Raw genomic sequence first — 27,854 nt, 5'->3', positions numbered from 1 at the left:
TTTTGATTACGGTACGAGTACCGGATGACACTGTCTTATTTATTCCTGGTGTGTCGTCAGGTTATTGTATTCATATCGCTGGTATTTCCCAGAGGCAAATAGTGCTATTTTCATCCGACTGTATTATTTTGTGAAACAATCCCATGCCAAAGCACAAAATATTTTTATTTGCATATAGTTTGCTTTAACACGGTGATTAATATCCTATTGTATTAGGTATACTTTGCAATGCTAAAAACCAAATTAAACGTAGGGATTCTAATAAAACTGTCGTGCCCGCTCTCGCTTGCTCCAGAGTCCTCGATGCACCCAAACCAGCTTGATGAATCGAAGGAGGGAGCCAGCAAGGTGAGTTCATAATATTGAATTTTGTTTAGATTATGGGCTTCAGCTGATAAATTTTCTACCAAAATTAAATTTAACTGTCTTCATACCCACGTTTTTTTTTCCAAATAGCTATTCGTCTTTAAATTTACCGCTGTAACGCAGTGTTCATGAGCATCTATAGTTTGCTAGCTGTCCACCAGAGCGCTACACGTGTTTGTGTTTCATTGTGTTGCCAGGGACATTAAGTACTGAAAGAAAAGACAATTATACTGGAGTTACTTGTTAAAGGTAAGCCAATTGTACATGCAAATAATCACAAAGCAATAAGGATTCATTCAAGGTACAATTTGTAGGAGTATCAACGTTATTTAGGGAGAATATAGGCTTGGTTAGAGTCGCCAACAATTCTTTTCGCGCCACCGCCATGTCGATACCGCTATTGGAAGTGGGGTGTTCACGAATGATATTTTTGATCATTAATTTATGGTATTCTCGTTCTCTTGGAAGTTGTGTATGTACTCAAGCTCAATTTTGTTATATTTTCCTATGGTTTAGTGGTATTTAGGTATCATGTTTTAAATAGTGAAGCGTGAGGGAAGCTAGTATGGATTTAATGGATTCGGCGGAGTGGGTGACGTCCGGCTCGAGCATGGCCAAGCCGCGCGATGCGTAGTTGTTATCAGTGAGGGACTAGCGTTGCTTCCATATTTTAGTCCGTTGTATTTGGTTGAATAGTTAATTTTGTTCGCAGGTATGTGTAAATGCGATTTTTTGGATTGATTTATTTGTGGTCGGACTTGCGAAGACCAATATGTTTAACGGCGTGGGGTGGGGTCCTGTGGCATGGCTGATGTGGTGTTGCCATTGAGTGAGCAAGATTTACGGCAAAGTGGCTTGGGGGCTACTGCTGCACGTCGTTTTATTTGCACTACTTTGATATAGTTTAGTGGTCAGTATAATAATTCTTTACGAGTTCTAGGGCCTTGTAGAGTAAAAGTGTGTAGTAGAAATTATCCGAAAAGGGGCAAATTGGTTTATATAATGGGTACCACTGCAGCATTACCGGTAAAAGTTGTTCGTTGAGCCCAACCATAACCCTAACTGTTTTAATTTATTCAAGGGTATAATTTTAGCTACATTTATAGAAAATGCAATGCTTGAGGAAAGATAAATTACTTTGATGTAGAGCTATTTACAAAATATTACTGAGTGGTTAGTAGTATATCAAGTTATGGGTCTGCATACCGTTTTAGTCAACTGAAAAAGACTTAGTTTGAAGATTATCTATAGCAACATGTGTACAAGTATCTCAACTGTGTCAATAATGTCAATTTGTGGTTATTGCAATGTTGTCTAGGGATTATCCATCTGTACTCACAAGGGGTGACCAATTTTTGTGGTTTACTCAATTTTGTAGTCTGGCTAAATTATACACCTAAAGTGGGGTAATGTTTATACCGATTTATCATTTATGTGTTCTACCTTTTGTTTAATATCTTGGACAACATAGCCGGTATTTTTATTTACCTTCTACAGATAACTCTAGCAGTTTTAATTAATTGGTTCTTTGAAGAATGCATTAGTTTTGGGTCCTCTACAAAATACCTGGGATAATGAATTTGTTGAAGTCTTGTATCAGATGTAGAACAATGTACCCCAAGCAGAGAATGTATTCATGTCTTCCTCTGTTGGAAAATATAAACATCAGATTACAGAGTAGGAAGGAAAGTGATCACCTAGTTATTTTTAATTGTGCGGTGACAAGAGTACATGCAGGCGTCTACAAGTCTTGTGATATTTTCTTTGCAAATTTGGTATTCTCTGTATTTTTCAAATTTACTATTTTTTGTACTTCGTACATCAATCCTCAGTGTAACTATATAGACATCAGTCTAGTATGGGTCACCCTAATTTGCGACCAATTGCATCCAACAACAAAAATATGCTTTTTATACAAATTAAATGTTAAATTATAAACAAACTTTAAATTAATTTTCATCTATATGTCACAGATTCAAATAAATTATTGCATTTGGCTGTGTTTGCTTGATATCACTTTCCATCTTTCCCATTGCGTCCACAGCATTGTGGTTGTTGGGGTGGGCACCCAGCAAAGAATGTTGAAATAAAATGACGTCTAATTTTAAGTACCTGATCTTGTGTATATTTTACATCAATACTGGTTTTGTACATTTACAGGAAAGCTATTAAGAACACCATAGCACAATGTATAGGGAATATTAATTTCACATGATCATATAGTAAATCCGTCAGTTAAAGGAATTACATTACAAACTTAGATATGCATAGGATTTTCATCCAGACATATTTTATTATGTCAGTTTATTGTTTATAAATTGGCATTTGTGTATAAAAAGCATATTATTGTCATTGGACACAATTGGTTGCAATAGGAGGCAAATTAGGGTGACTGGGCTTGGGTGATGGGGTCGCACTGGAGGCCATTGCTGGTTACCTTTGGAGGAGGGGGGATGTGCATGAGTGCATGGCAAATATAGTCGTGGCAGCAGACTGATTGCAAATACAAGATCCAAAGGAGCACCTTTCAGATGCCATAATCTTGAATATTTGAGTTCAAGAAGTGTCAGTTGTACTGTATGTTGGATGTTAAACTAGAATTGTACAGTATGCATTTGTCAGCTATAATATATAGTGTGCAGTACAATTTGGTGTCAGTATTACAGGAAATTGGAAAAATTCCAGAGAAAATGTATTTAAAATCTTAGAAATCTTGAAGGGTTTTTATCTGTGCTCATTAATGGTTTATACCTCTTACTTGCTCTCCTTCCTTTCCAAGCCAAATATGGAAAAGCAATTCTGGTTTGCTTGGGTGTCTCAATACTGCTCCCACTCCATAGCCTCATTTCAAGCCATCATAGCCAAACTTGGTATACATCCCGCTGACCATCTAATCTATAATTCCCTCTCGCTCGCCACCTTACCTCACTTTGTCAGAAGATGTCAATGTTAGACTGCTTTAAGAAGATATTACAACCACACCATAATCAGATAAACTCCCAACTGGTGACTTTCAGCCTGAAGTCTTTATTTTTACGCCGAATCTACACCTGTGACCCCATCCATACACTGCCTTAACTTCGTCTTCTTATGGTTTGTAATGTCAGATTACACTACATTGAGTGTCTATTCCCTCTCATAGGGTCCTCTTAACCTCTTCAATATAAGTCAAATTCTCACAGGCAGCTTTAGCTGCCTGACATACGATGATGCATCACAATACTTGCATTATAGAACTTAAAGTTACGGCTGTATTATTTCTTCTTTCACTCTGAATGTTAATACGTATAAACAGAAAATATGGTCAGGCCACTTAACAGAATATGGGGGTTATTCAGCTACAACTACAAAATTAATATAATCAAGACAAGTAGCCATCACCAAACATTTGAGGCATTCTTGGATTTGACACAACAGTAACATATTGATTGAGCAGACATAGTCTTTGACAGTTGCTTCTCCATGTTAACCTAAAGAAGCAACTTGCCTTGAAACCCATTATATAAATCTTGCTCAACCAGGTCAGATGACAACCAATCATATTGAGGTCTTACAATCCCTCTTGAAGCAAGAAATGGTTGGCAAACTCACTCTGCTTTACCCAGTCTAACACACATTAGAACCCATGTACTTCCACAACCTACACCTTGGTACAGGTTCCCTTTGCAGTACCCAAGTGAAAGTCCAGAGTGGTGTCGTAAAAAAAACCCACAGAAGTAGGAAGTCGACTTCAAAATGCAGTATAATGGAATTTTGAAAAAAGTATAAACGGGATATCAGGACAAAATAAAATAGGTGAAAAGGAAGTAAAGAAAGTGGGATTTGAAAAAGACCTGGGAGTAATCACAGAGGACATGTTCCTTAATAAACAGATGAACAAAATTGTTGGAGAAACCTACAATTTGTTGGTCAATAAAATTGGCATTTACTTGGACGAAGAAAAGGTGAAAATACCAGTCACGCTGATACCAAGAGTGTATACAGCATCACTATGGTCACCCAGTACCAAAAAGAATACAAGAAAATTTTAAAGAATCCAAAGAACAACTACGAAGAAGGCCCCACACTTTTAGAACCGTGATACGAGGGAATTTTCAAAACTAGAGTTACTGACCGTGGAACAAAGTCCTTGATAGAGAAGACTTGCTAAAGATACAAGAGGACATCGAAAGAAACTCGAAAAGGACAGTTATTGAAGAGAACTGAAAAAAGAATAGCTTTACCGAGTGATGGATGTATGTAACAAACTGGATGAAACAATAGTCTGTGCAAAAACCATACACAGATTTAAAAACCATATAGATACTGCAGGATACAGAGACTGGACACCACGAGCATAGTTCCCCTTCCTGTAAGATACAACTTGGTAAACACATATCAGGACAGTATAAAATCTGTACAAAGGAAGTAAAAGTGGGATCTGAAAAAGACCAGGGAGTAAGTATCACCAAGGACATGCCCCCAGATAAACAGATAAACAAAATTGTCTGAGGAATCTGCCACTTGCTACAATCATTAAAAGTGGCTTTTACTTACTTGGAAGAAGAAATTGTGAAGAAAATAAGACACACTGATAAGGCCAAGACTGGAGTAAGCAGCAACACTATGGTCACCCAGTACTAATAGAATGTAATGAGAATTGAAAGAATCCAAAGAGCAACTACAAAGATGGCCCCAACTCTTTCAAAACTGTTATGAGGAAAGATTGTCAAAACTGGAATTAGTGACTGGAACAAGGAAGAGAAAGAGGTGACTTGTTAACCATCTATTGAATTGTGAGAGGCATGGAAGTCGTTGGTAGAGAAGACTTACTAAATTGGTATAAGAGAAATACAGGGGGACATGAAAGCAAGCTCAAAAAAGGACAGTTATAGAAGAGCCCTGAAAAAGAATAGCTTTCCACACACAGTGGTGGATGTATGGAACAAACCAGATGAAACATTAGTTTGCAAAAACCATACACAAATTTAAGAGCAAACTATAGACACAGAGATGGGATATCACGAGTGTAGCTCCCCTTCCCGTTAGATACAACTAGGTAAATGCACTCGCCATAATCCGTCACCATTTGATAGTATACATAATACCTCAAGGATGACCCCAGTATCCCAGGCTTTCAAATTTAACCTTTTCAATACAAATACTAGAATCAGTACAGAGGAGAATGACATGGTGCACTTAACTTACACTCTGGAAAGACACAGAGTGTGGGGTGATCTAATAGAGGTGTTCAAGTGGATTAAAGACTTTAATGAGGGTGATGCAAAGGTCATAAAATTCAGGACTTGTAGTAATGGATTTAAATGGGACAAATTTAGATTTAAGAAGGAAGTAGGTAATTGGTTTACTGATAGGGTGGTCAACAAATAGAATAGACAGTAACCATGTAGTGAGCGCTGAAAATATTTGTAGTTTTAAGAAATGGATAGGTAGATTTATGGATGGGGATGACAGGTGGTAATGGACATGGAATTGCCTAGTGTAGGCCTTATGGTCTCTTGCAGTCTCCTTCATTCTTATGTTCTTATTAGCTGCCTGACGTACGATGATGCATCACAATACTCGCATCATAAAATATAAAGTTATATCTGTATTACTCATTCTCATTCACTCTGAATGTTAATAGCCACAGAAAATATCAGGTCAGTTCACAGAATATGGGGTGTCACTCAGCTACAACTACAAAATAGATATAAGCAAGATGCCGACACAGGCATCCTCATGATGCCTATGTAGGCAACATTGTATGGAAGGGGTTAAGACCATCAACACTTGAAAGATTTAACAGATGAGAAGGTAGACATCCTGTCCACACTTGCATAGCTATCTATTTACCAGTTCATGGTCCCAGGTCACTTTTCATATACCTCTACTTTGCTTTAGCCATATCATGACCTTATGTCAGCTTGTATCGTCCAACATGCCTCTTGTCTATCTGCAATTGGCATGCATACCTCCAGCTGTGACCATGCAGCAGCATTTCCCACAGAGCCTGAAATATTATTTATTTGGTTTTTAAATTTATTTTTCACAACTGTCCCCTATCTGGTCTCCACACATAAGAACACAATGTACTGCAATGCCCCACATTAACAATCCCCAGACAACACGATACATCTTCCCTGTGTGACTTGTAGCCCAGCACAGAGCCCCATTACCTGAAGGCTACAGGTCTTTTGCAAGAGGCAACAGATTGATGTACACTCTGCCAACTGGTCCAAATCTCCATTTGTTTGAAATCTAAAATTCTGCTAGATTTCTAGTCAAGTTAAAGGCTTAATGTTTCAAGTTGGAGTTTTGGTCATTTAAGAATGTTTCAGTGCTATAGTGTTACCCCCTGGAAATTGATTATATGTTTAACATGCAGTTGACAAATAGTAGGTATGAATTGTCTATTGGCTTAGAGAGTTGCCTTGAATGTACACAAAGGCCTTTTGAAATATCCTGTTTATCTTGTGGTCTACTTTGTTCCACACCCTTCCATTCCAAACCAAGAGATCTGCCAGTTTTGTCCACTTCCTTCAGTGGCCAGAACCCAGCAGAAATGAGAGGGTTGGCTATTGCATGAGTTCTGTTTATGAATGGATGAATGTTATACTAAGTCAAAGATGGATATGGAGATTAATAATCATATTGCTGTAGCTATTATATTTGTTGTAAAATTTAATTTTGAAAACTTGAGTTGAAGAAAAAAATGTAATGGGTTGTAGGCTTGTAGTAGGTTGGATATATTGTAAAGAGGCCTGAAAAACTAGGATATGCTTTTACCAAAGATTTAAAAAAAAAAAAAAAAAATACCATAAGTAGGGGGTTGACTTTTACATGAGATCGACTAAGAGTATATAACACTACACTGTCCTTCTCTCGCACCCTACAGACAAAAGTACAAGATCTCTTCACTGAGTGAATTATGGGCCGAACTGGAGGCCGTGGCCGGCTTCCTGGGGGCCGCGGGTCTCCTGCAAGAGACAACCGGGGCAACGGATTAAATACACGGTGTATATATATACTTTATATATATGATATAAATCACTAGTGTATGGTGATGTCATATTAAGAACTGTTAGGTTGTTCTGGTGAATCACTGAATTACTAAATCTTGTGCCCACTGCCAGAGAGGGCTTGGCAAATCTGGTTTAGTGATTCAGAAGCCAGGTTCAATCCCAGTCATAACAGCTAAATAGTTCTTACGTATAATTCTATATTCTTTTCTTTTTCACCCTACCCCCCACTCTACCACCACATTTATAACCTCATCAACCTCTTATGCTTTTTTTCCTCCTGATATTTTTCATAGTTCCCATTATAATACAGTTTACACAATTTTTGTTTTAATTACTTAGCATTCAAAGCTTGTGATTATGGGTACATCTAGCCCATTTTGGCCCATTAGTACAGTTTCTGGTGTGGACCTGAACCCTTAATATATAGTGTAGTTCATTTGTTCCATGTAAGGATATATAACTTATCATAAAATTTATTGCTCGTATAATATTTGTAGTGCAATTTACGAGGCAATATTTTTCCTTATCAGTTTCCAACTTGTACGTCAATAAGATGTTATTTGCTGTTTCGTTGCCATCCTTTCATGCACTTCATATTATCTTGGGCACAAGTTTTTGTATACCATCAAAGCCCGATCAAGTGACCTAGTAATTTATGCTTTACACCTTCCCAACGAGTTTATGCTTGGTTAGCTTTATTACTTGGGGCTAATATTGTCACTGCTAGATATTACCTAGCCATTTGTCGTTGTTGCTTGTTACTAGTAGGGCACAGGTCTTGTGCAAGAAAGACCAGGGACACTGGATTGATTGAATTGATTGTCATACTGTCTTAACACATCTTGTTGAGTAAAGTTAAAACAGAAGTGCACATCATATAGAGAATAAAATCCTGACAAATTGAATATAGAATATCCAAAAACAGCCACCAATCATGATCCATAAGATTGTAGAGAGGAGCCCTAAAGCAACCATATTAAAGGTTCATAATCAAGATGCTTGCAAACTCAAATGACCTTGTAAAATCAGGTCATCGCCACAGCTATAGCAACCAAAAATTACTAAATATATATCGAAAAGATAGATTTCTGGTCAACTGAAAACATTGCTTCCTGTTGGTATAGTGGTGCTGCCAACTTCTGACCTCAGTGAATCTAACACAAATTTCTGGTCAACTGAAAACATTGCTTCCTGTTGGTATAGTGGTGCTGCCAACTTCTGACCTCAGTGAATCTAACACAAAGCTGTCAGACTTGATGGATACCATTTAGAAATATTTAAGATGCTGGGAATTACAATTGATACATGCATATGCACCTTGGTTAAGTGTTGTGGAAAATTGCTTGTTAAAGCAGTCGAAATATGGAGATAATTTTCTACATGTATATGCATGTTTATACAAAATGTGTAGGAATATTCAGAAACATACATGCCCAACATAATTTCCAGTAATAAAAAGAAAAATGGACAATCTACATAGAATAACAGACTGCACCAAATGTGCACCAATATTCAGAAATTAACATTGTCCTTCTATGGCAAAAAATATAGCAGTTTCTAACTGTACAACTTCCATTTACATGACACACAAGCTAAACAAGCATAATATACCTCTAAAACAAATTACTTGGTTAATTAAAAAATATATATATATATAAATTAACTACAGAGACCAAAACTGACAAGTTACGATCATTTCTTCAACATATCACCACAGAATTGGCAGGACAACAGATAACAAAATCCAAAGACATAGGATGATACAGAAAACCTAGTGCAGGGTGCAATGGGTGCAATGGAAATGTTTACATATTGTCCATGTAACAAAGAAACAGCAATGAGCCAGTAGTGATGGTTGTGGTCATTTATGATCAGTCCTATGAGCATAAATTGGGCAAAATTTAGTCATCCTTGAGAAATGAAGACCACATATTTAAAAAAAAAAAAAAAAAAGCTTGCCTACAGTGATGAAGCAACATATAGATTAGTGTGTTGTTCATGTTGCAAGGACAATCTTACTGGAATATGAGTAGTAGGGGAGCCTTCACAAGTACACCTGAAGCTGTTGAGGAAATTGCGTGTGTTGTGCATCAGCACTCTCAGGTCATTATCAATGAAGTTACTGAGATTAAATATGCATTTTGTCACTGCAGAGTTTTGTCTAGATTTTGGCCCCAGAGAAAAGGCAACATTGTGTTGGTCTGTAAGGGTGTATTAACACTTGTATTGACTGCACCTTTCAGAGGCAGATCACAAGTCTAAACTAGACCCATAGACCAAACTGCAGTGCAGTGGAAAGGTCCTGTCTCTTAGTGAGGCAAATGAGAATTGGCTGAAATGCTTGTGGGGTTGTGCACCACACCTTTATCCCCAAGGGACAAATTGTTGTTGCCAAGTTCTACAATACCATTCTGAAATGTCCAAGGGAGAATATTAGGCACAAATGACCTGAATTTTGACACATTGGTATGTGGGTGCTGGAGTAAGACACACCCATTCAAACAGCATTGGGAATGCACAAGAATATTGCCTACAACATGAATATTCTTTCCTATTTGGAGTTGGCTCCCTGCCACTTCCCAAAGCTGAAGGGTCACACTGAAGGAGATTCAGTGCCGATTTCAGATTATGCTTGACAAGCTTAGATAATAGATACTCCAGGGACCATTCCAAGTCACGGCAGCAGTCATCCCGGGAGTGGTGAATCTACACAAGGTGACTACTCCGAAGGGGATGGTGGCTAAATTTAAGTCAGGTATGTTGTCTCCATTTGTAGGTAGTCACAAAACTTTTTTTTATCTAACCATGTACTACACAGTCCCTAATTCCCTTCGGACAATGATACAAGGTCTCTTCACTGAGGGCTAAATTCAAGGTCATGGATTTCCTGTCATAGAAAACCTATACAACAATAATTTTCATTAGAACCCACCCACCCCCCAAATTCGGTTTGCTAACATGCAAGTGTTTTCATTTAGTTGCCGAGTGTTCTTAGTCTTAGATTCTAATTTATACCTTGCTGCCATTCGTTGATTAATAATTGAGGTCCACCCATTTTCGTAAGCTCTGGTTTAGTTGCTGTTTATAATGGTTTTCAGACACATCCCTGACACGTATATACACGTCACTGTCCAACTTGTACTGTTCATTTGATATTCATTAACCATTCTCCTTGCAATGGTATAGTTTATTATAAAATCATGTACCACTTTGTTGAGGTGGCACCCCACAGTAGCCACATTTTGCCAGGTCATCCATCTTTCAGTTGTCATTTTCATTCTCACCTGCCCTTTCTTTCCTCATCAATCTTCTGGTATATTTTAGTTATGCAAACTTATCCCACTACACCCAAGACTTTGAACTACTACTACTATACCTTAATTTATTTGTGTGTGGGGAAGGGGTGATGGACAGGGTGAAGGGCATTGAATGCAGAATGTCTCAGGAAAGATTGCCAAAGACAGGAGTAGATAGTGTTTGAGAGAGGAGGTGATGTGGGTGAGAGGGACATCTGCTCCATGTTTTATCCCCAAGTGGAGGAGGTCGCTATAAAGCTGTGGAATTCAAAATCACGTTACATTCTCGAGAAATTTATACCTCCAGATAGCATATTAATGATGGCATTATACACAAACAAAGATGCCATTATGGCAAAATCATGTATTGGAAAGACAGATGAATTCTACCATGTTTGGCAACCATGATGTCCTGATGTTTTCTTGTTCAAGCAATACTTTGACTTTGCAGAATCAGAGCAGCTGGATAGCCTCCTTTTCAAGAAAAGTGCAAGTAATTTGCTTAGGTTGCTAGAATGGTGGCATAGTTAGGAAGTTCTTGAATGTTTAAAGATGATAAACATGACTATTGGTATCTTTGTTGCAAATTTCTTGTTATAGTTATACCTTCTTTTCCTTACAAGAAATGCACTTTAAATATGGACAACCCTCCCTTTCTAAAACCTAAATTTCTACTTGTTCGAGATTTGCCACCCCTCCTTACTTGATCCCAAAAGTGTCATCATACATTAAGCAGCATATTATTGATGTACTCTTAAGAATCTTGTCTTGTGGGTTTAGTGTGATGGAAATGCTTTGTGAGAACCATGTCTGCTGTATTCCCTCACTCTCTCCTCTTCCCTTTTTTTATCTATTGTTAATTGCCTAATGTTCCTCCTAAGAAGCTGTTACAGGTGTTCCTGCAATCTTGTGCATTCTGTCAACCTCTTCTCATTACCTTACATATTCTGTCACCCTCCAAAGCCTCTGTGACCCCACTTTGCGCTTACTCAGCTTACACCACCATTTATAACCACTGAATAATATCAGAACCTGCTGCTTACTATCCACTACTGCTGCTGCTGTAAGTACAAGACAGGAGATACTAGTCTGTTTGCAGCTGATCTACTCCCTCCCAGCAGTACGCCACGCTTTTATGACCTTGTCACAGCTACAAGGTCTGCATGTTGGTGTATACAAATTGTGATGAACTTATTGTGGAGGGAAATATGGATGAGTTAGATGCCACAATCAGTATGTTTGCACCAGCTGAATAATATATTCTTACCATAGGTGGGGACCATCTGCCATAGATTAGATTATAATTATAATCAAGTTGCAAAAAAGAAAAACATATACCAAGGAGTTCTTCCACCCTAGCAAGGGAGGCAGACAAAGTCAAAATGCATAATTTCCACTCCACTCCCATTCACCAACTCTCCCTCCTTCCCTCTTTTCTTGGCTCTTTGATGACGGGTCATCCCTGTATCTCTGCCATTGTCCAGGGTCATAAGCAATGCAGCAAGACAGTACATCCACAGCAAAGCTGCTTCATATATTAATCCGTGCAGAAAAAGAGAAGATAGGGAGAAATCCCGTTAGGGCTGCACCAAAATATCCTTCACATATAACCACTCCCAAACCCTCCCACTCCCTTCCATGCATCACAGTCATTCCTATCTTGTCTTTTTTCCTCAATAGACATTTTTTTTTCTTCTTCCAATGCCCCTTTTACCCTAGCCATCCATCTCGTCTTCGGTCGCCCCCTCCTGTTCACTCCATTCACCTCTGCCGTCCACACTTCTTTTACTAATCGTTCTTCACTCCTTTCTGTGTGTCCAAACTATCCCAATACTCTTTCATCAACCCTTTCAACCAACTCCTTTTCCACCGTAGCTCTGCTTCTCGCCTCATTTCTCGTTCTATCCAGCCTAGTAATCCCTACCATTCTTCTCGGACATTTCATCTCAAACACATTGAAACTCTTCATGTTCCATGGTTCTTTCCCATACAGTGCTGTCAGCACAATCACCCTCTCATACAATCTCTCCTTAGCATCCATCTCCAAACTTCTTTTCTCAAAAAAAAAAAAAAAAAAAAAAAATTGGGGGGTACAGTGGAGAAGTGCTTTAAGATTGTGCTGTTATAGTAACCTGAAAATGCTTTCTATACCTCGCGTTTCATGAGTAAATGTAGCAAATGTGGAAGTCAAATGAAAGTGCACTCATTTGAAATTATTTTACTTAGTTTTCACCTTTCGTTCTTTCTGCAAAATAGTAATATTCGTTTGCTCAAACTTGTAGACTGTTACACATTCAGTGTGAAAAGGCAAGCCTAGTTTATCGATCAGTCGAGTCTGTTGTGCCTAGTCTCTTGCAGAAGTAGAAGACCTGTGAACCAGGGGTAACTGGCAACAGTTAGCTTCTTTCCCATATTAATGAAGTTTTTAACATCTTGCCAAGTATTTTGATCATTTGTAATCTTGTTCAAAGTGATTGTTATTAATGATTTCACTTTTACTGAACTGCATTTTTGTAACAATGTGGAAGAGGCAAGTGTTAATTTTTCATAGGAACTTCAGCTCTTTCATAATCAAGTTTAGTGGTGGAGGGGTGTCAATGGCAAAGCATGATTATATGTAGTGACTTTGTGATGATTAACTGGTGCTTTACTGTCTTTGTACATAATAATACTACTGGCATGAGTTACTGTACAGATGTTGGTATTTTTTAAATTAAATGGTCAAACCCTTTAGAAAGGAGCCCAACTTTTGGGGACCTAACATTTTATACTTGTATTACATTTAGCCCATATCAAAGACCTGGCACCAAAAATTTACAAGAGAATTGGTCTATGAAAACCCATTACTATCACAAATAACCATCCTCAAACAGTTTATAAAAACCCTGTAATCATCAAGTCTGGCACAAACAGTTGCACTTAAGTACAATACAAGTTGTAACCATTGTAGAACTTAACAGGTAGTGAAAGGATTTTTAAACAATTTAGCAATACTTTGCTAATAAGGAAGGATGAAGTGAAGGCAGTTAAGATGATGAAAGCAGGTAAGGCACCTGGTCTGGATGGATGCCATGCAGAATGTAAAAAAAAAAGAGGAGGTACAGTGATGGTTGACTGGCTGGTGAGGTTATTTAATGTTTGCTGGAGAGAGGGTAGAGTGCCGGAGGACTGGAGGAGTGACTGTGTAGTTCCTCTTTACAAGGGAAAAGAGGACAAGTGTGAATGGGAGGATCTTGATTGAGAGGATTAGGAGAGGAACAGAGGGAGTAATTGGTGAGGAACAGTGTGGATTTAGGATGGGTAGAGGTTGTGTAGATCAGATCTTTGTGGTAAGACAAATATGTGAGAAAGCTATAGGAATGGGTAAGGATGTTTTTTGGGCTTTTATGGATCTGGAAAAGGCTTATGATAGGGTAGACAGAAAGGCACTGTGGGAGGCTATGCAGATATACGGGATAGGAGGAAAGCTTCTGGGAGCTGTCGAGTTTTTATGAGAGTAGTAGAGCTTGTGTCAGGATTGGAAATGGAGAGAGCGAGTGGTTCGAGGTAAAGGTGGGACTTCGTCAAGGATGCGTTATGTTGCCCTGGCTGTTCAACTTATACATGGATGGGGTAGTGCGAGAGGTAAATGCAAGGGTAGTGGGTCAGGGATTGGAGATGATTAAAGAAAATGGAGAAAAGTGGGAGGTGAGCCAGCTGTTGTTTGCGGACGACACTGCGCTTGTGGCAGGATCGGAGGAGGGATTGAGGAAGTTGGTGGCAGAGTTTGGGAGAGTATGTGATAGAAGAAAGCTAAAGATAAATGTGGGTAAAAGTAAGGTGATGAGATGTACAAGGGGTGAAAGTGGCAGTAGACTGGAAGTGAGCATTAAGGGAGAGCGACTGGAGGAAGTGGATAGTTTTAGATACTTGGGTGCAAATGTGGCAGGAAAAGGTGGAGGTAGAATGTAGATTGAGAGAAGTGAGTAAATGCCTGGGTGGATTAAAGAGTGTAATGAGGAATAGACATTTGGGAATGGATGCTAAGAGGAGACTGAAGGAGTGATTGTGCCAACAGCACTGTATGGGGCAGAAACATGGAACATAAGAGAGGAGGAGTTTGGATGTGTTTGAGATGAGGTGTCTGAGAAGTATGATGGGGGTTACTAGGCTAGATAGAGTGAGAAATGAGGAGGTGAGGAGGAGAACAGGGGTGGAAAGGGAGTTGGGAGGTAGGGTTGATGAAAGAGTATTGGATGGTTTGGACACATGGAAAGAATGAGTGAAGAAAGACTAGTAAAAGAGGTATGGAGGGCAGATGTGGAGGGAGTGAACATGAGGGTATGTCCTAGGATGAGGTGGATGGATGGGGTGAAGGTGGCTTTGGGGAAGAGGGGAATGTCTGTTGAGGAAGGACGGGAGAGGACAGAAGACAGGGGTGAATAGAGAATGATTGTATATGGGTGATGTTGTGATGCATGAGATGGAATGGGGGTGAGGTAGTATGTGTGAGCAAAATTTGATGCACCCCGAAGGGATTTCTCCCCGTCTTCTCCTTTTATGCAATGGGGGGACGGAGAGGGGGGGTCGCCGATTTAATGAAGCGGCCTTGCTGTGTCTTGTGACACTGCTTCTGACCCAGGGCAGTGGACAAGGTGCAGGGATGACTCGTCATCCGGGAGGTGCTAAGAATAGGTGGAGGGATGTGGAGTGTATTCAGGGATGGAATGGTTGGGAATGATTTTATGCCTTTTCCTTTTTGGCTACCTCCCTTGTAAGGGGGAAAACGCCTTGGTATATGTATGTAGCAATACTTTGTGAATTTATGGATATTTTTACTCGTTTTGTGAAGTTAGCGTGCTTCTTTAACTATTGGCATGTCATTTGAGTGACATATTAGGGAGGGGGGGGAAATCTTGGAAACCCCTAGCTTACTTGAGCCCCAGTCATACCAAACTTACAACCTGCTTCCGACCACCTTAGACAGTGGCACTTTCTCATAGTTAGTACCGGGCTATTTCATATTACAGAGGAGATTAATTCCAATTGCATTGTCTTGGAATTCTTTTTATAAACAGGAACAGCACAAATCAGCCTGGTCACCAGTGGTTGGAAACAGGCCATAAGCTTGGTGTGACTGGGCACTTTGACAAACTATAACAGAATGGAAGTGTGTCCTTAGAAATCTGAATTAACATTGCTCACTCCCCAATATGTGTGAATTGGTGATGTGCCCAACAGGGAAATTAAACTATCAAACCCTCTTATTGGAGGGGATCCCTAGAATTCTGGATTTCTCGTTTAATGTTTGTATGACATTCAGCCTGCATGGTAAAGATCAAGTGATTGATATCAACAGATGGATAACCTGCAACTATGCCTGCAATCCCCTATCTCGTCTTGATATCTCCTACCCCATAGCCCAACACTCAAGAAGTTCTGAAAAAAGGCAACAATAATAACATGCGCATGACCTTCCACACTGTGCAGCCTGGCACGCCCTCTTAAAACCCCGCCCATTCCATTACCCCCAGTAAAGAAATTTGAGGTAACCATTAGTAGTCATTGGTAGAACACTTAAGTGGACAGATTTTTGTCCCCGGCTGCAATTGGGACAGAATCATGTTCAAGAGTTGGGAAAGGAGAGAGAGAAAAAAAGGGGGGGGGGGCTTGTTTACCTGCCTTTACTTTTCATGGAATGCTGTGCAGAAATTGTTTGGTTAAAATGATGGGAACCCGTTTAGAAAATGTATAGAAATAGCACAAGTGAAATGTGGTGTGTGTCATGATTATGTGGACAAGGTTACCAAAAATTCTTTTGCATTTTTAATTTGTCTTTAATAACAGTTGTGCTTGGTTGTAAAAAAGTGACAGGAACATTTGTCAGGTGCTAGTGTTAAGTTTCAGAACAATGGATTGTAGGAAAAGTCGATGAAAGAAAGTATATTTTACTATTTTATCTTTCAGTTCCACTATGGCACGGGTGTATGTAGGAGGCCTCTCTTACAATTGCCGAGAGAGGGACTTGGAGAGGTTTTTTAAAGGATATGGAAGACTGAGGGACTGTTTGATAAAGAATGGATATGGCTTTGTGGTAAGTAACAGCTTTATTGTGCATGTTTTGTATAATCACACTTCATGGTATTAATAGAAGAGGTTTGTAGGTAAATGTGCAAGGTTCGTAAATGTGCATTTTCTTTTGTTTCCAGGAGTTTGAAGACCATAGAGATGCTGACGACGCAGTTTATGAGCTGAATGGCAAGGAGCTTCTGGGGGAGAGGTGGGCAATCGTGGTTACTTGTAGTTCCTAAAGAAATTTGTGAAATTCTTTTGAAAACATGTTTTGGGCTTGATTTTGATTATCCATTGTTATGTTAAGCAGAGTAACCGTTGAGCATGCCCGTGGCCTACCAAGAAGGGGAGGCGGCTATCATAGAGATAGAAGACCAGCCTGGCTTGACAGGTATTTTTCAGCCGTATTTATATAAATGCACATTTGATCTGATATTGCTGTTTTAAATGTGATATGTTAGCTTATAGTGCTCATAATAATTATGCAACCTTTTATTTACTTGTGAATAGATTTGGATATGATGAAGGAAGTTGCCAGAACATTTTTGTAAACTGGTTTTCCTTTTCCGTATTGGTTCACTTATAAGGCGGTGAGTTGAGAGCGTTTCCGCCCGTACGATCCATGGGAATATGGCTTAGGACTTGTTTAACAAACAAAAAAAAATGGTCATGCAACAGGGAATTCGTTTCCAAGTATTGAATTAAAGGAAACTTGATTTAGATTTTTGTAAAAGTGGCCTTGATTATCATAAATCATATGGTACATTAAAGTTGTTGGTGGCATTTAATACAAGATTTATCTTTCTGCCCATTAAAAATATTGTTTCTATTGGGGGTCACTCGTAAGCTTTTAATGCTTTTGGTTTAAAATATTTTTTAAAGACTGTTGATTCAGGATAATTAAGGTCACAAAGTCAAGTTTTAATTAGAATACCATTCAGCCAAGATGTTCAGTTATCATGGGACACGCCTTATAAGTGAGATCGTGCGGTGTTTTTCAGGTATGGACCTCCTGTGCGAACACCATATCGTGTCATTGTGGAGAACTTATCCTCCCGAATCAGCTGGCAGGTAAAATTACTCGCATTTTATATTTCTTCATCTTGATATGGATGCGATAATAAAATTGAACAGTAGCGTCATTTAGGTTTGCAGCTCTGGCCTACAGCTTCAGTCAAGATTTCCAAAGTTTGAAAATATTTATTTTAAAGCCAGAGCTGGACTCCTTTTTGATAAGTCAGCAGGAATGAGAAAATATGCGTGTTTGAAAAGGGGTTCACTTCTAATTTATTTTGGCAATTTGTAGTCGTATGGGTGGCTTTTGTCCAGTCTGGGTTTGAGTTCATGTCAGATACTGTACCATTGCCAAAATAAATGTGGGTTAATGTGTTTTATCTTGATATTGAGAAAAGAATTCTTACAGATAAATATCTTGTCAGTTTAGTTGAACTGTGGATGTAGGCATTGTGGGTCGAGGAGGTACTTTCAGGGAAGGCTTCAGCTGGTCCACTTGGCTGAAAAGTAGACATTGACCATTGGTGGTAAGTATTGTCTTTAGCTCAGCGAATGGGAGGGAGGGTATGTACAAGTGTGTAGGAATGGGTATACTGTATGTGCTTGTATGAAGTAAATTTGTTGTATGAATGAATTAAGTTGCTAACATAAGGGTGTGACATATCTGGGAATGCAGTTGCTTTAAGAAATATAGAGAAATGCAGATAATACATGAAGACTGATTGATTTAGCTTTTGTATACACGTTTAGTATGAAGCTGTGTAAATGGGTTAAATTGTTGGTGTTTTTAGCGGAGGTGGTTAGCTAGGAGGCGTCTCTATTAACTGACCCCCTGCTGTTTAAAGATGGAAGAAGCCAGGACTGGGTCCCCCACACCCCCTGGTGAGAGAAGTAGAGGTGACGGGTGATGAGGACGGGTGAGGGCCAGAGTGGGACTGAGGAGGCCATGAGGCAAGACTGAGGAGAACCCAACCCACCCACAGCCCACCCACCTACCTACCTACAACCTAGGGGAGGCCTCTACCCGCCCCCGGGACCACCACCCGTCCCCCAACCCCGGCCTGCCAAGGGGGAGCCCGAGGGAGAGGGAGAGAGAGAGTGAGGGTGGGGCCGTTCCGCCCTTCCCAATGTCTGCTGCGTAGCATGACTCTCGCCCGGCTTAGGGTATAATAATCACTTGCTGTTACCATAAATCGTACATTCATACATACCTAGATCAATCTCCCCCTTCCTTGTTTTTCAAGTTCACTTTATTTTGGCGTTTTATTTGTGTACTTCTCCTTTATTTCCTTTTTCATCTCTATCCTTCATGTGTCTTGATTGCTTGCTCTTAGTCACAAGAGGTAGAACAAGGGCTATCTTTGGTCATATGTATACTTAGCTTCTTGATCAAAGCTTACTACCGCTGCTGCTGCTACTACTACTGATTGTCCGGGCATCAGGCCGCCGAGCAGTGGGCGAGGACTGCTTGTCATGGAGCATGTTGGTCTCAGGGTCAGTCAAGGTCAAACAGGAAGAAAGGTCAGTGGCCTCCGCACAGCAGTGGCGAGCGAGTCGTGTGGCCTGGCAGTGAGGGGAACCGGAGGAACCAACCAAACGGGAAGCGCGCGAGGAGGTGTGCAACTTGAAGCACCTCCTGTGCAATATACTTAAGTGTTTTCACTTTCAGGTCTGATAATTCTGCTGAAAAACAAAATAAAGAATATAAGTTCAGTTTAGTCACATCTAGTGCATGAATAAATCTCAGGAGAAGCTGTCATTCAGAATAAGTTGGAGTTGGAAGCATTGTGCGTTCGTTAATCTTGTGTGGACAAGTTCAGATAGGAGTGTGAAGTCCACACCAGGCCAGCCCTTGTAGCACTTACTTTTTGAAGAATTTTTTATTATCATCACCATCATCATCATCTATTATTATTATTATTATTATTATGATTATCATTATTCTTTTTGTTAAGCTTTTCTTCTTGACTTGTCTGCTCACAAGGGAGATTTGGTGCTCTGTGAAGCCTCAAGCCATGGAGTGGTTAATGTTCATTTTTGGTATCATTACTCAATGATCTTCATTTGCAGACATCATTATCATTGTTACCCATTCCATGGTCATGATAGATTAATACAATCCTGATTTCTACTACTTGTCTTACAACTCCTTCTTCATGGTGTGTTCCAGGATTTGAAAGATTACATGCGAAAAGCAGGAGAAATCACCTTTGCTGATGCACACAAACACAGGCGAAATGAAGGGTATGTAGAATGAGCTGTTGTTTTATTTAATAATTTAGTCTGTTGGTATCATTGGTTGTTACTTCCAGTGGTGAGTTATAAACATTACAAGCAACTTGTGTCCCTCGTAATTTTTTGAATCAAGGCAAGATTGTTTCCATTAATTCAAACCCCATCTTGGTAGGGTTTGCCAAACTAGTCCACAGGGGTTGAACAAACGAGGACTATCACAATTTTGGGGATGTTTCTTGTATGGTGGTATAGCAAATGTTCCTCCTATAGACAAGATGGTACCAAGTGTATATGAGAGGGAATATCAATTAAGTAATCTGAAAGTGCGGTGAAGAACAAATAGCCTTGCAATATTGCAAAGAAGGGAAAGGGCATGGGTGCAACATGATTTATTTTTTAGGTTATAGAAATTATGAATGGTGCCACAATGCTTCAAAAATAGTTTAATATTTACATAAAGAGGTGGTGGGGTGGTTATAGGGAATGAAGGTATGCTTAAAGGTCATAGGACTTGGTGATATTCAAGAACATGTCTGGAATTGTGATTCACTGGCATTGTCATCATTGAGGTGGTTTTCGTGTGTCAAAAAATTTCGTTGACATGAAGTTGTATTGTGATATTCTAAGAACATGGATAAAGTCCTATGAGGAAAAGGCAATACACATAAACATAAATGGGTTTTCCCCTGTATTAAGGCAGGTGACAATGTAAACAACTTGTTCTCACTTTTCAAAGAGCTGGCAGGTGGAGTTCATCAGTTGGTACTGGGATGGTTTAGATATGGAGGTTGGTGGAGGGAGTGTGGAGTTGGGGAGGTGGCAAGAATGGGAGTATGTGGGGAGTGAATGGAAATAGAGGATTTAACCTGGCCCCAAGGTGATTCATATCTGCTCTGTAAATTCTTTGGTGGATAAGGGTGGAGAGGACTAGTTTCAACTGTCTGGTCCTGGTGTGGGACCTGGGCAGTGGATGAAGGACAGGGATGACCTTCCACAAAGGATCAACTTATGATGTGGTATGGGTAAAGGGTGGGTGCATTTATGCCTTGGCTGGGCATCCCATCGTGTAGAAGGAAAATTGATTCTTGGCATTTGTATGTACCTTAGAGACATTCATGGCTTATACCCAACACAAAATTTTATCCATTGCATGGTGTCAAACATTCAAGAAAATACATCCTGTAAATGAAGCAAAAATTATTTTTGAATGAAGTACACCCACTCCACATCACATCACACAGTCCAGTGCATGCTCCAGCACCCATGTTCTACTCAAATGTCAACAAAAACTATACCAGTACCCAATAGTGTTCATATAGAAATGCACACACACTACAAGCATTGGTAGACTGCCAAATCCAATACTTAAATTGCTGTAAAAAAAAAAAAAAATCAATGACTACACAGAAGCCAGAGCACCTTGTACTGCACCATGTAATGCTCACTTTGCAAATGGCATCATAAAATACCACCTGACAGCTTAACCAGTGGCACTGGTCAGTTTCTTCAAGTCTGACTACGACTACTGTGATAGAAAATTCGGGGGAAATGTGTTGATTGCTGGATACAAAATTCCTCTGCCTGTACAAAAAGGTTGCTATTCATTTTTCTCAATCACCATTATCGGATTTCAGTCCAAAATGTTGAATTGTGTACTTACTCTTGCATTGGGAGGCATCCATTGATTCGTGCTTTTGTGGGGGGTGGGGGGTATTATGTCAATGGCAGAGATGATAGGTTTCTGGCTTTTCACATTTGAGTGGATTAGGGTGGAGGGTGTTTTCATTCCATACATGTATCAACAAAACTGCAACTTGGCTTGATGGAGAGGAGGAAGCCACTGGTGAGTATGTTCTACAACATTATTGATGTACAGTACTTGTGCTCAAAAGGCAAATGCAAGTGTTCATGCATGTTAACATTTGCATTCTTTCAAGAAAGGGAAATGTGAAATTAATGTAAACTGTTAATATTTCGCCCTGCTTGACTGTGTTATTAGGTATATATTATACTGTTGTGGTATGTTGTTGAGACTATATGTAAGATGAAGAAGAGGAGGGAGGTCATGAAAGTGGTGAAAATTGAGAATAGGAGAGGATGAATGACAAGTGAAACTTGAGATTATGGAATGCACTAGGGGAAGTAGGTGGGTAGAAGTAAAGACAGGCATGACATGTTTGTGGTAAGATGGTATGATGAGAATGGGTGGGGATTGGAAGTGTTAGTGAACAATGTAATTAAGATTATTGCAGTGGTAGTGGACTAAGCTAAGCACGTGTGTATGAAATAGGTACCTGAAATTTTTAGGGGGATGAAAGATGTTGAAGTGCAAAGGATGAAGGGAACAGATGGACAGTTAAAGATAATGAGAGGGAGGTGGAGTACAAGTTGATCAACAAGTAATGGGCCAGGGAGGCTTCAATAGTGGTGATTGGAGAGGGTGCGGTTAAGGTTATTGCTGAAGAGTGTATGAATGGCATTAAGAAGAACAAGTTCCCGGATTCAATGGATTGTCTGCAGAGTGACAAGCGAGGCAGCTAAGGTGTTGTGGATTAAAAGAGTGCATGTATGGTTATCTGAAAGGGAAGTGAAGTGTGAATTATAGTTAAATATCTGAAATGAAGAGGTTAGGAGGAGAGTGAGGGTGGAAAAGGAGTTGGGAGATGGGGTTGATGAAAGTATTGGGATGGTTTGGACACGTGGAAAGAAGAAGTGAGGAAATATTAGTAAAAGAAGTGTGGAAGGCAGAGGTGGATGGAGTGAACATGAGGGGGCGACCAAGGATGAGATGAATGAATGGGGTAAAAGCCATATTAGGAAAGGTGTCTGTTGAGGAAGGAAGAAGACAGAAGATAGGGGTGAATGTATAATGGTTGTATATGGATGATGCTGTGATACATGGAAGGGAGTGGAGGGGGGTTAAGGAGTACATGTGAATGATATTTTGATGTAGCCCGAAAGGATTTCTCCCAGTCTTCTCTTTTTCTGCATGTGGGGATGGAGAGGGGGGCAGTTGCCAATTAAATGAAGTGGCCTTGCTGTGGATGTGCTGGTTCTTGCTGCATTGCAGTGGACAAGATGCAGGGATGACCCATCATCCAGGAGGAGCCAAGAAAAGAGGGAGGGAGTGGGTAAGTTGGGATGAGATGGGTTGGAGTGCATTTATGCCTTTTGACTTTGGCTACCTCCCTTGTGGGGGTGGAAAAACCCTTGGTAAATGTGTGTGTGTGTATGAAATGAAAATGTTACAGGAAACTGGTATTTGGGGATGTTTGCAAAGGAAATGTACGAGTTGTCTATTGCCCAGTAAGGTGAGGTATGCAGGAAGGTTCAGAATATTTTTAGGATATTGTTGTAGGAATATGAGTTACAATAATGCATAGAGATGTGGTGAGGCAAAACAAGAGTGGAAAGGGAGATTTTGGATTAGGTAGATCAGAGTGCTGAGTGGTTTGGGCATGTGGAGAGATGAAAGGGGAAAGATGGTGACACGTGAAGTGCACAAGTGGATGAATAGTGTTGGATATATTGAAGGTGACTGGATGGATGAAAGAGAGTGAGTGACTGGATGAAAGGATGATGTTGCTATTTTCATCTCTAATCAATTTTCGTGTAATGGCAACAGGTGTCACCGTATGAGCCAGTGGGGATAAACCAACACCAGTTCTTAGGCCTTGAGGAAGAGGTGCCTCACAGCATTTGACCCAAGCTGTGTAATGAGGGACAGGGATGACCCTTCGTCCCAGAGATACCAAGATGGAAGGGATGAATGATTTGGTTTTAATTGGTGAATGATGTGTGTTTTTATTTGCTGGCTTGCATTACTATATGCCTGTTACATAAGTTGTTTTTATTGTTGCAGCAAGGTATTTAAATGCTTTTGGGATGGGGGGGATTGTTTATGGAAATACAGATGTTTCAGGATTGTATCTACAATTGAAATGGTTTGATTGGAAATACGTTGCTATGCATACCAAAATCCTGTTGTCTACCTTTAGCTTGGCAAGGCTATTTGCCAGCCCTTCCAAAGTTTCCAGAGGCAACAAAAACGGTGGGAAGATGTTGGTAATTGTGAAAAAAGTACATATGTATTTATTTGCTTTTTATTAGGACCATGCCATTATGACGTGATGAATAATTTGCTGGCACCTATCCATGAAAGACGAGAGTTGGATGTGTCAGTGATGGGAGTGGTTCATGATCGATGTGCTGTCGATGGGGGTTTGAGTGTTGTGAAGCATTTGATGGCACTCCGGCCCAACCTCGTAAAGGCTTTTTGAAAGGTAGGGATAGTGGGGTGGGGATGATTTGGCCTTTTTCCTGTTAGGCTACCCTCGGGTATGGAAAAAGCAGGGTAACTTGAAGTGTGCTTAACATATGTATAGATACACACTGGCCTGTGCTGATCAAGATTTTTTATTTGCACTTTAATAGAGAAATGTGTACTGTATGCCATTTACTTTCTCTGTTTAAGCAATTGGCATCATACATTTCCTTTACTCTTGTTTAGTGAACATGTCCAACAGTCACAAAACTAGTATTGCAACTCATTTACACCTTGATTGGATTCTTCAGTAGTTGTGGCTGCTCCCATAAAGAAAACAAATTAGTCTATGTTTTAAATTCAAATAGCACATATTATTGTACTCTGCAGGTTGAGTAATGGTGATGGCTAACCACCTTTCAGAGGGAAAGGCTGATAAATCTCTAGTAGTTAATATGAATTGCCCGAGTCAGAAATTGCCCCTAATATTAATTGTGAACTGGAAATCATTCTGGATGTATTATTTTTCTTGCTTATATTTTTAATATTGTAAGATAAAATCTAATTGTGCTTATAGGACAATGCCCATAATAATAGTAAAACTACAGGCTGACCTTGGATTTGTAATATTTAGATTTGTATTCTCCTTTTCTTTCTCACATTCACAATGCAAAGAGTGCAAAATTTATGAGTATGGATTGGTTGTAAATGGGTGGAGAAAAGGCATGAAGGACTGCTTGGGTATTTTTGTTAATGATGGGGTATTTGTTTCATGGCCAGTCGTACTGTGGAAGCATCCGACCCCCATTACCTTTGACCCAAGCAGCATGGCACGGGGACAAGGGAGGGGCAACAATTAGGTGGATTGATGAAGAGAAGACCCTCGTAGGATGCTTTTCCCTAGTTATGGTATACAGTATAGGAGCTAGGTTCATGTGGTCTTGTTGCAATGGTTGATTGTGAGCTTTTATGTTTAAATACATATTTGTACGCAGGGTAATGTAATGTTTGTTGCTGCAGTTTCATTAAGTAAATTGGTGTAGGCCTTTCTATGCCACAGGCTGAAAGTATTGGTAAGATAGGAGCAGTTATGGGTTGTCTGTTCACCATATGAAAAGGTACTAGAAATGATGAGAGAGATCTTAGGGCCCAAGTGATCTTCGAAGTGCTTTTCTTGATGGTTAGGATTTGATAGCGAGTTGCTTTGCTGTGCATCTCTCAGGGTCTCTACAGTCAGGTACCCATCATTTCCCAATATACAGGATTAGTTATGATTGTAGGGTCCCAGCTGTGCTGTTCCAGTGGTCTAGATTTTGTGTGTGCGTGCACAGTCATAGATGCTTAAAACCCGTTTAATACCCCCTCCTGGGAATTCGCACTAATTTTCATGGTCAGTCTGTAGTAGTGTAGTTTTTTGTAACAGAATTGTGATGTTGATGCAAAAAGTAAATATATTGATTTAATTCCAGTGTTGTTGAGTTCGCAACGTATTCTGACCTTAAGAGGGCTATTGAAAAGCTAGATGACACAGAGCTGAATGGTCGCCGCATTCGTCTCATCGATGACTACCGCTCATCGCGGTCTAGGTCCCGGTCCCGCCGTAGGTCCAGGTCTCGCTCCCGCCGTCGATCTCGCCGCTCAAGGTCGAGATCCAGAAGCAGGTCAAGGTTAGTAGAAGCCGAGATGTACGCAGCATGACATCGCCCTGTGATATACAATGTGACACTCCTTGTATATATATAAACTACTACAAAGCTTTTTCTATAGGTCACGTTCCCGCTCCTATGGCTCCCGTTCAAGATCCCGATCAAGATCTCGCTCTCGCACAAGGTCCAGGTCAAGGGACCGTAGAAGCAGGAGGAGAACTGCATCCAAGTCTCGCTCTCGCTCAAAGTCCAAGTCCAGATCTCGCTCAAGATCGAGGTCAAGGTTGGTGTTTTGTTTGGCTTTATTCAGAAGTTGCCAATTATTTTGTAGCATCTTGGACATATTTACTTTAGCAGCAACCACCATCATTTTGATTTCTTGTTTTCAGATCAAAGGATCGCACTTCAAATGATCGTTCTCAAGAGCGTCACTCTTCTTCAAAGTCCCCAAGAGATAACAAGGGTAAAGAACCGGAAGAATCCAAAGAAGACAATAAAGTGAAGAGTAGCCGATCACGATCACGCTCTAGGTCCAGGTCAAGAGAGCGTTCCAGGACCCCCACACGGTCAAAGTCACGCTCAGCTTCTCGGTCACGTTCACGATCACGCTCCCGCTCTGCATCACGGTCTCGGTCTCCCTCGCGTAGTCGTGGCAGAAGTCGCTCTGAATCTAGATCCCCCAGAGAAAACGGAGATGATAAAATGGATGAAGACGAGAGTTAGATCAGTTAGGGACAAATTAATAGTGAAGTCAGTGAGCAGGCAAGCATTTGAATTTCAGTGTTTGGTTGTGGCTTTCGAGATTTGAGATGCACTGAAGAAGTCCAGATGGTTTGCTCGAATAGTATTTTCACTTCATGTTCATCGGATGAAAATGCATGTAGATTACTCAGAACTGTTTGACACCTTCATGTTTTGCCAGTTCCATGCTGTAGGATAGGCAACTGTAGACATATTCTGGTTACTTAAGTTTCATACTGGCAACAGCAGTTTTGATGTCATGGGAAAGTATTGGTACATATTGTACTGTCCCATTTCCTTGCATTATGGTTAGAGTGGATTTTAAACTTCTACAGCTGCACACAGTTACTAACAGATATGTTCATAGTATATGTTCTCCATATTGGGAAGTAAGTTAAGGCCTAGTTTGCTACGCAAATCACTCGGTTACAGTCACTTTGTACTTGCCTGTTGATATAAACGTAAGTCTTTAAAAACAGATGCTGGCAAAGGTTGTCAAGATTACATTATTTGTGGTGTTTTTATATGTTAAATGGTGTTAAGGAAGGCACGCTGGGCTTGTAGATCCTTGTCACTCTGCAAAACTAGGCATATCTCCAGGTCAGGTTAATTCTTTGCATAGTGAGAAGGGTAATTCAGCGCCAGTCCCATGCAGACTTTAATTGTTGTATGTGACAGTATTTCCTGCTACATTACAGCAGTGTTATTTTGTTAACAAATTATATTAAAAGTGACCAAAGTGGTTTGGTAAAGTATATTCAGTACAAATTCAGGAAGTGGACGTAATTGGCCCTCTTGTCCAGTATGATCAGGTAGTAGATTCCACTCGCCTAGTTTGGTGTAAAAGAAGACGAGATATGGTGTCTTGTTATGGCCAAGTGCAAATATCTGGATGGTATTCTCATCACCCATTGTAGGATATCTTTTAATTGATTTTCGTAGCTATAGGATCATATTCCATGTGTGAAGATGTGCAGATGACCACAAGGATCGGTGGTCTTAGGGTAGTGGCAAGGTTATCATGGGTTGACATGATGCCTCATGTACTTCAAATCGGTCTGCACGTGATAACTGATGTAAAGCAGTTTGTAAGGGTTTGGACAAAAAAGAAATAAAAGTAGGCAGCGATTTGTGTGTACAAGTTTGTCACGGACTTTGATTTCCACATTTTTGGTTTAAATGCCAATTTATGTATTAGAATAATTTTCACAATAAAACTTACAAAAACATGCCAAAA

General features: G+C 40.0%; 1 protein-coding gene across 12 annotated transcripts; it reads left to right on the top strand.

Annotated features, from left to right (window-relative positions):
* The first annotated feature begins 123 nt into the window (after positions 1 to 123).
* Positions 124 to 27,854, top strand: LOC143035049 (uncharacterized). 12 transcript variants are annotated; one of them, XM_076201520.1, is made up of 10 exons: positions 124 to 348; positions 7,244 to 7,362; positions 16,613 to 16,739; positions 16,855 to 16,925; positions 17,025 to 17,108; positions 17,719 to 17,788; positions 19,902 to 19,975; positions 25,700 to 25,897; positions 25,998 to 26,159; positions 26,266 to 27,854. In XM_076201520.1, exons 2-10 carry the CDS (start codon positions 7,277 to 7,279, stop codon positions 26,597 to 26,599), a joined length of 1,206 nt encoding a protein of 401 aa, XP_076057635.1. In that variant the 5' UTR covers positions 124 to 348; positions 7,244 to 7,276; the 3' UTR covers positions 26,600 to 27,854. The 12 variants fall into 12 exon arrangements, with proteins under 12 accessions (XP_076057635.1, XP_076057640.1, XP_076057638.1 ...); XM_076201522.1 differs by lacking the exon at positions 124 to 348 and adding an exon at positions 482 to 615 and having other exon boundaries at positions 17,028 to 17,108; XM_076201519.1 differs by lacking the exon at positions 124 to 348 and adding an exon at positions 482 to 615.

Source organism: Oratosquilla oratoria, chromosome 18 (genome assembly GCF_046742065.1).
Source record: "Oratosquilla oratoria isolate Oo_2021 chromosome 18, ASM4674206v1, whole genome shotgun sequence".
Classification (NCBI taxonomy): domain Eukaryota; kingdom Metazoa; phylum Arthropoda; class Malacostraca; order Stomatopoda; family Squillidae; genus Oratosquilla; species Oratosquilla oratoria.
Note: the sequence above shows the minus strand (reverse complement) of the source record. Positions and strands in the feature narration are given on the sequence as shown.

What these genes read in the sequence shown, in the direction of transcription:
- LOC143035049 (XM_076201520.1), top strand. Translation starts at nt 7,277, where the DNA reads ATGGGCCGAACTGGAGGCCGTGGCCGGCTTCCTGGGGGCCGCGGGTCT. An exon ending in AGAATGGATATGGCTTTGTG is followed by an intron (nt 16,740 to 16,854) that starts GTAAGTAACAGC and finishes TTTTGTTTCCAG; the next exon opens with GAGTTTGAAGACCATAGAGA. An exon ending in AAGGAGCTTCTGGGGGAGAG is followed by an intron (nt 16,926 to 17,024) that starts GTGGGCAATCGT and finishes TGTTATGTTAAG; the next exon opens with CAGAGTAACCGTTGAGCATG.